Genomic DNA, 11,063 nt, shown 5'->3' on the forward strand with positions numbered 1-11,063 from the left:
ACAGACATTACTCTCACCGTGGAGCTGATGTGCATGACATGGGATTATCGTTCTATCGCCATGAGTTTCTCCACCTTCACAGACCCAAATTTTGTGACCTGCAGCACTAGTCAAGTTAGATCCTAACTGATATATTCAAGGCACAAGAAAACAATATAGACAGAAGAATTGAGTTTGTAACTGATAACTATGTAGCACTAGTTTGTTAGTGTTAAATTGAGGACCCAAGATCACTATTGTTTCTATGTGTGTGAGTTTTGATGCATATTCAAGTGATGAGACGACCCAATGTTATTTGCATGTTATGATGATGGATGAAAGACATAGAGATGATGATGGTGCACAAACCTAGGTGATTTCCCGCAAGACAATCCACCTTCTACTTCTACAATTCTTGTCCTCTGAATAAAACCAATATCTGTCTACCTTTGCCCTTGGTCTGCAACATTCATCATACATATAAAGTCATGGCTTGTGCTTTGTCAGACACTCAACAAATAATTCATATAGACAAAAAGTCAGTCCAGTCTTAATCAATTTGTGTAGTTGGTAACACTAGAGAAAGATCTGTCATCCTTAGATCAACAAAACTTTGAACCAAAAAGAAAAAGAAAAAATTATGGGATCTTATGACAGAGGATCAAATGCAGATAATACAAGGAAGAAATAATAAATATAAGTAACAATTTATGAGATATACTTAGTTTACTAGAATTGCAGAATTTGGGATCCCCCTAACAAGATTCAAATGAAATACCACATCGTTTCTTCAAATCAGTAGCAAACATTGTTCCTCATTATTTTTAATAAAAGATAATCTTCTCACCTAATCTATTGAAGAAAACATTCACTAATACTTTCAAAGCTCGATAAAAAAAATAAACATCCCAGTCATTCCTCCTTTGCTTGCTCTCATCTAGTTTCATCTTGGCCTACAAGAGGAAAAAAGAGTATCCAGTCTTCTATCAAAACAAAAACAAAGAGAGGAATGGGAGAGTGACAATTTGACCTACATTAAGAAAGCAAATACCACAAAGTAAAAATGCCATAACATTGGAATTGATTTGAGAACCCACATCTCCATATCTTGAGATTATAATAGTGCCAGTCATGTAAGTATTGATCTTCCCCTTTACAACTCCATAAGGATTTTTTGGACAGGCATATAGGTGAGGTAGTTAATGCAACTGTTTAGTATGTCAGTGTGGCCAGCCATTTTATCAAAAATAAAAAATAGACGATTTCGTTAATAACATTTATACAACCGGGTCAGAAATTGGAATTTATATCCATCCTTTCTGTGTTGATTTACATATATCTCTAAATTTAGTGGAGAATTGCTTGGACTAAGGTTTCTATGATTATACAAACAATTTTTTATTATGACCTTTCTGAAAAATTTCATAGCTTACAACAGTTGTTAGGATGATCTTCGTCATCCATCAATCATGTGTGTGTGTGAGAGAGAGAAGAGATACTTTAAGTATGGAGTTATTAGCATAGTTGGCTTATTTTTCTCCTCCATTCATGTGAAGAACTTTTTTCACATGAATCTGCTCTTAATACTGTGTGTACGGGGTACATAGGATTGCAAAGTGATAACCATATGAAGAGAATTCCAAGCTAAATGAGGAGAGTAGCAAAAAAACCTAACAGAGTACCTAGTTGTGTTAGCACAATGAAGAAAGTAAACTGACCCCAACAAGAGCTACAAATGAAGCATGCATCATGGCAAATGCTTCACCACCATTAAATGTAGGTGCTCCCCATTGAAATGGATATGGAACTCTTATCCTACACACGAAGATCATCGTAGAATAATAATAAATGCCAACAATAAGAATGATGTCCTGCCACATAAGTCATGCTATAATACAATCATTCAATGGCATAAAACTCATGGAGAAAAAACTTGTAATTCATTACTCTCTCTTGTAATATGAGTTACTAGTGTTTTCTTTGTAGGGACTTAACGTATTTCATCAGGAACTCTAAGAACCACTTGGCAGCTAATAACACTAGTTTCATTATAAATAAGTAACAAACAGAGAATTACAAATTACCTCCAATTTCATATAACTTTGGATGATATACATTTACTTCTATTAAAGGTTGGTGTTCTGTTTTTGGTTCGAAATTAGAAGTTCTTGCTTTTGTGTTAAAAGTGGGGTTTTTATTGATTTAATTATTTTGTTTTTTGTTTTTTTGGAAATCAAAGTTCAAGCCTTAGAGGAAAGTTTAAAACTTTATAATAATTTTTATATTGGGACCGAATGATTGTTGTGTTCATTATTTCAATCCTTTGTAGTTGAACATTTAAATCCAACTAAAAAAGTTTATTAAGCTTAAACCCATTTGATACATTTTCTTCAAAGGTTTAAAGAATTCAAAAACCTTGATCCTAGCTCCAAATATGAACTTCAAATAGAGTTGAAGATTACGGTTTTAGAGATTTCTAATGAATAGGCAAAAGAGTTTGAATATGTCACATAGAGTTGAAGATTACATGGAACAAATACAAGGTTGGATGAGTCATTAATCATCAATATGAGCTTCTTATGGTTATGAAAGGCATTTTCCATACATATGTTTGTTGGTAACCATTCATCCTAATGCCTTTGTGTACATAGGTTTCTTTATAATCGTGAATCCTCATTTAGTTTGGGAAGATCTGCTTTGGGTAAGATGCTTACTAATGAATTTACTTTGTTGCATTGGGTTTTGAGTTTAGTTGAGTAAGGAATATGAAATTGTTTTGGGCCAAACAACAGAAAAACGTGTTCACCCCATATACTTTAACCATTTAGAAAAGTTTAACTCTTAATAGTCATGTTAACTAGAACACACTAGGTAAAATTAACTAAATCAATCTTATTTGATGATCCTATTGATCAGCCACTATGTATGTGATTTTTCTCTTAAATAAATGAGAATTTAGGTACTTAGTATAGTATCATTCCGTGGTAATTGTTCTAGTTTTCCTTGTGTTGGTCTCTTCTTGTTCAACTATTTGAAATGCTATTTCTTTTTATTTGTTTCAGGATGTAGGAATTGTCAGCTATCTCGTATCCAAAATCCTACAAAAATCATCAATAGATGTTCTAAACCCCCTAATCCATAAATTTGTGATAATCACCAACAAACTGAATCCCTCAACAACAACTCAAAAATCACTGACGCATAACTAAAAAATCATCAGTATTAATAACTAGAGACTCAATAAAAGCACAAAACCCTCCAAAAGTTCAAAAATCTAAAAGAAAAATCTGAAATATGAGAGAGAGAGAGAGAGAAAGAGAGAGCTTACCAAATGCGAGAGAGTTGTTTAAGATGGTTTGGGCATGTTCAAAGAATTCCAATAACAGCACCAATGAGAGCTGAGTAGGAACATTTTAGTGCAAGTTGAGGGCTCCAAAAGTGAGGAAGATCTGAAAACTGCTTGGACAAAGATTTGAAGGAATTTTACTTGATTAAAGATATGGTTCTTGAATAGAGTTAAATGGTAAAATAAGGTCCATATTGCTGACCCCCGGTAATTGGAATAAGGTGTAGATATGATGATGAAACAAAAGGCAGTATTGTGCATTCCATCATGCTCATGATCGTGTTGAACTATTACTTGAAATATCAATAATTGTAAAACAAATCTAAAATTCATATACACGTGCCTAGACATATGGATTAGGACACACTTAAACACCAAAAGAAACCTATGGAAATGAAAAAAAGATATATACACACACACACATTCATTTTCAGACTGACCTCTTTCGCTCCTGGAATTTCAAAGATAGATCGTGGGCTGTCATCTGATGAATACATGGCATATGCAGAATCATAGACTATAATTGATCCATTTTTCTTAGCAAATTGTACAAGCTGCGTCAGCTGTTCCCTTGTTGCAGAAGAACCAGTAGGGTTGTTTGGTGAACAGAAAAATATTACATCTGTTCGTGCAACAACTGATAAATCAGGAAAGAAACCATTCTCAGGAGTGCATCTCATGTACTCGATGTTTCCAAACTTCTCAATATCCTTCTGGAATTCACCGGTTTGGCCCATAATAACACTTGAATCAACATATGCCTATAAATATGAAAAGTTACCACATTTAGAAAAGAAAGAATTTGCAGGGATCTAACCTTGTGCAATGTCAACAAACTACAGTTAAGTATTTGACATTGAAGTGCCACACTTCAAGCTTCCATCCCTATACTTCATGCTTCCATTCCCTACACTGGAGAGCCACAATTAAGTATACTTCCCTATACTTCATGCTTCCATCCCTATACTTCATGCTTCATGTTTTCATCCTTTACTATGAAGACATGACATGCATGTAGGTGGCCAATGTCATTCAATTGACATGACAGTTAGGATCACCTAACCAATCAGGAAAGTCTCAACTCAGTGAGGTGGGGAAGTCTGTGTGGGTAATGCCACAGACGTTTTCAAAATCTCGCTTTCACAAATATACCAATCAAAATATTCTAACTAATCTGATTTTGTGGTCTAACCTCATAACCTTGGACCCAATAAATGAATGGTCTGTAGAGATTCACTTGCATGTCTGCCATGTAGATAGCAGATTGCAGAAGAAAGAGCAAAAATTTAGTGGTAGAACTCATTAACAAATACTTCTTTCGTTTATATCGCACAGGTGGTGAGATGAACCATACATAGAATAGAGAAATGCCTTCATCCAAGGACAATCAAAAGAAAATGACTTAAATGATGCTTAGTACACCATCTACATTTCCAGACTTGAAATATTGGTTCCAATAAAAGTAAAAATAAATACATACAAAAAAATTCAAAAATAAAAATTGAACATTAATATGAAAGTGACTAAAATTTTGTGTCGTAGATGAATGAGAATATAAGCTGCAAGAAGATACCGGGTATGATGGGTCTTGCACGGCCATTGTCACATTAGATCCAAAGAGGACCTACCAAAAAAGAGGATAACAAATATAATGCCAAACTTCTTTACAGGGTAATAGTAGATAATCTATAGTTAGCATAAACTTAGACGCAAGCTCGAGATTCTAAACATTACCTCATCAAAAGAGGGGGGAAAGTTCCTTGATCATCAAATAAACCATTCTCTCCAGTCCTATGTCTCCCTGAAAAATCTTTGTGACAGAAAAGAACACTTCTGTTTTTCGATCTATAAAAATACACGAAAAAAAAATCCATTAATCATTTAGTAGAGAGAAACGTTTCCTTTAAAACAAGGTGAAAGACGAAGTATGGAAAGCTATCCACCATATTGACGACGCTTGACCTTTGTGAATGTCAACTTTCCCTTAGTTTGTCACCTCTTGGGGTCTACTCATAGGTTTTTTTTTTTTTTTTTTATCGATAAAGATAATTTTACTAAAAAGGAAAAGAAATAAGGTGGGTTGAGTGGACTAACCCATACAACAAGGAAGAACAAGCAAAGAAAAGGAAAGGAAAAGAAAGAACAACGAAGCTCCAAACAAGCTACTCCAACACCAAATTACAAACAGTCAAACACTATCATCCAGCTCAGTATTGATTCATTTATAAAATCATCTTTCTTAGTATTTCCACTCATCCAGCTCAGCATCTCCTCATTGTATCATTATCAATTGCTTTGCATTTACAGCACTAGTTGCAATCATACAAGATCATGCAGTAACAAACCAAGCCACTTGACACATTCCACCTAAGACTGCTAAGGTGTGATCAAACATTAGATTTTATATATATATATATAAACTTTTAAGCATGAAAATATGTACAAGGAATTTCCATTATGCTTCAAACGACTAGCTAGTCATCTGTTATTATTGACCATAGGTAAACTATTACTTGACAATGATTAGTTAGTTACAAATCTATCAACAAATTTAGATTTGCACAATTTTTAAAAATACATCTTACTGAATGTTTAAGTTCACAAACAAATTTAGATTTGCACAAAAACAAGCCACAAAATGAAGATGTTCACGATAATGTCTATATGCACTTCTGCGATACCAAGTTAGTGAATATGCATACCCAAACAATGGCAACTAAAGAATAATCTTTACATGGTACAGGTGTGCAAAACATGCAATGTAAAGTAATTTGGTGGATGGAAAAGGATGATGAACACAGCCTACAACCATAAATCAATTGTGGTCCAAATGGCTTAGAAAACAAACATTCAAAATTATTCAGAGCAAGAACATCACCCACTGAATAGATTGGTGTTTGAATTTGAACATAAAAGAGTAATCCACACACACACACACACAAAAGGAAGGATTTTAGTTGCACACTTGCTTTAGCTCAAACAAATATTATAATCAAACCACTAAAACACCCAATCCATAATTTAAACTGAAAACTCTAGAAATAGAACAAGAGAAAAATCAATGAGGATCCGAAAAATACCTGTAATCTTTAATGTTGTTTGAAGATTTAAAGAGAAATCAAAGAGTGTGATAGGAAGAAAGGAGAATCAAACACTAATTCGATAAAATAATGCCCAGAAAAAAAAAATCTTGAGAATCGAAGGAGGAAGAAAAGGAGATCGAGAGTTTTAGGGTTGCCGCAAGAAAATCTTGCCCAAAAATCAAACCCAAACCGTGAGAATTGAAGGAGTAAGAAAGGGAGATCGAGGGTTTTAGGGTTGCCGCAAGAAAATCTTGCCCAAAAATCAAATCGTGGAAAATAGATAGAGATTGGCGCCAAAGTAGACAACGATTCGACAACGATTGGGCAAAAATATCCTCTCCTTTACATCTCTTTAGAGGCGTTTCATCAAAAAGTTTCGTTGGTCATTTGAGGCGTTTTGACTAAAATCGCCTCTGTTTCTGCTCAGTTGGTGGCGCTTCACAAAACTATCCATAAAAAATGCCTCCAAAAGCAGATGTTTTTGTAGTATCTCTCTTGATAGTGAAGGAGAGCTCGGGAGAATCGATTCCGATAGGAGATGAGAATTTCAATCGTTCACAAGCACCAATAGACGAGAGAACGAGCGGGAGTAACAGAGGGGAAGGAATGAGGGGGAAAATCAGAGAGAAGAAGGGAATGGGTTTTCGCGGGCTCATTTTGGCGAATTAAATTTGGTGCGGTATTCTTTACCGACGGATTTTATTTTCCGCTGCCATCTCTAGACAAATCGAGTGAGATCCATTTGTGGTATGTGGGTGGTGCTTATCGCGGCGGATAAATTTATCGGCTGCCCAAAATATGTCATACCGTTGCGTGATTCCTATATCAAGTTTTTATATTGAAAATGTATACTCTATAGTGGCGGAATATATAATCTGCCGCTACATTTAAAAAAAAAAATTTAGAGAAAAACTATCAAGTTTTTATATTGAAAATGTAAACGCTATAGTGGCGGAACCTATAATCTGCCGCTACATTTTAAAAAAAATATTTAGAGAAAAACTTACTAAATCAACTTTTATATATAGAAAAATTATATTCTATAGCGGCGGATAATATATTCCGCTGCTATATTCAATTAAAAAAAATTGTAAATAGAAAAATTATACTCTATAACGGCGGACACTATAATCCGCTGCTATATGCAAATAAAAAAAAAAGAAAAAATTATACTCTATAGCTGCGGAAAATATAATCCGCTGCTATATTCAATTAAAAAAAAATTTATAAAGAGAACTAACTGTTTTAAATTGTCTTCTACAGCGGCGAAAAATATAATCCGCTGCTATATTAAATTTAAAAAAAAATTGATAGAGAGAACCGAGTATTTTATTTTAAAAAATTGATTTTTTTAGTGGCGGATATATTTTCTGCTGCTATATGCATATGAATAAACATAAGACTATTTAGTGTGAATTTTCTATGTATGCGTAGGTCCCTATAGCGGCGGATATAATTATCCGCTGCAAAAAATGTATCTATATAGGCGGATAAAACCATCCGTTGTTATAAATCGTCGCTGGAGATCAAAAATGTTGTAGTGATATGAATAGAGGATGGAATGATGGTGGTTGGGGAGAGAGTCATGGAATTTTGTTTTTGTTTTAGAAAATTTTTAGCACGTTACTATGCATTGGTGATAAGTTGTGAAAATAAATTATTTGTGAATGATGTGCTAAGAAATAAAAAAATTACTTTTTTTAATGTTGTTCGTGATGAGGAGAAAATTCTAGGAAAACAATTTCAAAAGTAAAAATAATTTTTTCTATGTGATATGCCGTTAGTAGAAAATATTTTTTTATTTTTCATCTTCATCTCAAATAAATTATTTGTGAGTGATGCACTAAGAAATAAAAAAAAATTATTTTTTTTAATGTTGCTCGTGATAAGGAGAGGATTCCAATAAAAAATCACAAAAAAAAAAATTTTTTTAAAAATTTATTTTTATACGTGGTGTGCCGTTAGTAGAAAACGATTTTTTATTTTTAATCTTCTTCTCAAATAAATTATTTGTGAGTGATGTACTAAAAAATAAAAAAAAAATTAATTTTTTTATTGTTGTTCATGACAAGTAGAGGATTCCAATAAAAAATCGTAAAAAAAAAAAATTTAATTATTTTTATGCGTGGTGTGCCGTTACCAGAAAATGATTTTTTACTTTTCATCTTCTTCTCAAATAAATTATTTGTAAGTGATGCGCTAAGAAACAAAAAAATTGTTTTTTTTTAATGTTGTTCGTAATGAGGAGAGGATTCTAATATAAAAAAAAAAGTCATCACCCTATATCTCAACGATTATCATCCTATCATCGATTCAATATTCATTAAAATCTCAATTTATTTTGGATCACCCAAAAGGTACCCTTAATTGGTCCATAATAAAATAAAAAAAATTTCTTTTATTTCTTTTAAAAATAAATTTTTCCTCCTTGCTTATCTCAATGTTGGATCATATTGATTATTCTTGTGATATAAATTTTGCCCATCTAACATGCTATGATCTTGATATACATATCATTGATGTATATGCCTTGATTCAATCTTGATGTTATGAATATTGTGTGTATTTCTTTGTCAATAATTGGAATTCATACTCTTGTGATCTAGTCTGGCCTATGGGCCTATTTATCTAAAAAATGCCCCAGGCACACCCCACTTTGTTTTGCACACACCACTAGCACGTTTATTGCTTTGCACGCTTGCATATCCCTTATAGTCAACGTCACACTAGTGCGTGGCCCAGTATCCTCGGAGATACGACATCATTCATGAAAACCACAACTACAGTCACGTATCTTAGGGTATATAAAACTAGGGCATCAGTACCGTTCGATCAGGTGACACTGAAAGGTATATCGATGCATCCAGGCTGAAGCGACTTGAGCCTTTGTCCTATTGTAAGCCGTAAAGTCACATGTCCCGATCGCCAACCCTACACTCGTACCTATACGGTATATCAAAGTTCACCAATTGCACTTCTTGGTCAAAATCAGTGCCTAAGCGAGATCCTGCCCCGCTGTACCCTACTATACGATGGGGATAGACAATGTATATTCTAGACGAGAGGTATTTAAGTAGGCCCTTTCTCAACATCATGCGCCACCTCTCAACTGGGGATTAAATTGGCTGCTTTTGACTTCAGAGATTTGAATTGGAGTATTAAATTATCACCTAATACAGTATATCAAACCTAGTCACCACGTACCGTCTGATTGAGTACGCTTGAGAGATATATAGGCGCACTTGGGTAAGGGTGGCCAGATAAATTGCATTGCACGTAGTAAACCTAGAGTTTAAGAGCCTCCCTATAAGTCACGACCCGAACTGACTGTGGGTATTCCTAGGTTGCTCTAATCAATCCAACTAACAGGTAAGTAGGCGAACCGATCCAAACCGTTCAAACTAAACCCACAATATCGGTCCGACCCAATGTGTGAAATGTAAATCAATTGGCCCAATAAACAAATGGATCAAACTTATCGACACCAAACCAATTTGACCAATTGGTTTTACTTTCAAAGACCCAGACTATTTTATACCAAAAGGATTCGATCTTAGAGTCAAATTATTTTTTCTGATCAGAGGTTCTATCCTAATCAGGGGTAAACTCGTGACTAATCTTTCTCACCTTATTGGTCCCTATAGACTTATAATGCAATTGGATCAATGTTTCCCACCGGACTTAGGCTAATCTCAAAATTTTAATCATGTGGTTAAGAATCAAACTTTCAAAATCAATGATTAATCTTGGTGTACTTCCACTCAGGTGATAATTGGTCCCAAACGTTCTAAACCTCCATTTTTACTACTTTGGGTCTGTGAAAAAAATCATCTTTCTAGAGTAACATTGCCAAGTAGTCAGTCTTTGCCACAAGAAAAAATAAATATGATGGATGAAGCAACGCTTCGTCAAATTTTAAAATCTTTTCAAACACTAATTATCACTTCTGTCCAGACACAGATTGAAGTCCTGAAGACTGAAAAGAAAAAAAAATAAAACTATAGAACCTCATGATGTGTTTGACCTTGTCGACGACCAAGAAGGTGATCAATTACACATCGACCCTATCTTAGTTCATCGAATAACTAAGGTTGAAACTACTTTGAAGACTATCAAAGACCCCAATGATCTTACTCTCGGATTAGGGGCAATAACGTTATTTCCCATGGTCCGTCTGCTAGAGAAGTTTACAATGCTAGACATGGAGAAATTTGATGGGATTGGATGCCCTACGACTCACTTAAAAATATATGTCGGCATCATACAATCTCAGGATTTGAGTAAAGAACAGATGGCATAACTTTTTCAAAAAACTCTTATAGGTCCTACCCTACGGTGGCTAATGTCATTGGATTCATCTTGGGTAAGAACATGACATTAATTGATGAAAGGATTTAGTGGTCGATATTCATTCAACACAGATATTGAACTCACAAGAAGAGATCTAGAAATTACTAAACAAAGTCCAGAAAAACTTTCACTGAGTTCATTGCTTGATGGAGAGTTAAAGCTGCTCAATTGTGATACCAACCTCAGGAGAAGGAACAAGTCAAGATTATCCTCAGGAATCTCACTCCAAATTATGCCAAGTACTTGATGCCTCAGTACCTTCCCACTTTTCAATCTCTCATTGAGGCTGAAAATCAAGTTGAGGA

At 34.3% G+C, this 11,063-nt stretch overlaps 1 protein-coding gene across 1 annotated transcript; it reads right to left on the minus strand.

The window, feature by feature from the left end:
• Positions 1-385: 385 nt before the first annotated feature.
• Positions 386-5,037, minus strand: LOC147410727 (LL-diaminopimelate aminotransferase, chloroplastic-like). Its single transcript, XM_086420901.1, has 4 exons — positions 4,899-5,037; positions 3,748-4,086; positions 1,698-1,850; positions 386-439 (listed from the first exon to the last, which is right to left on the minus strand). The coding sequence occupies exons 1-4, from the start codon at positions 4,923-4,925 to the stop codon at positions 386-388; spliced, it is 573 nt and encodes a 190-aa protein (XP_086277027.1). The 5' UTR covers positions 4,926-5,037.
• Positions 5,038-11,063: the final 6,026 nt, after the last annotated feature.

Source organism: Akebia trifoliata, chromosome 1 (assembly GCF_017979445.1).
Source record: "Akebia trifoliata isolate Shusen 1 chromosome 1, ASM1797944v1, whole genome shotgun sequence".
Classification (NCBI taxonomy): Eukaryota; Viridiplantae; Streptophyta; class Magnoliopsida; order Ranunculales; family Lardizabalaceae; genus Akebia; species Akebia trifoliata.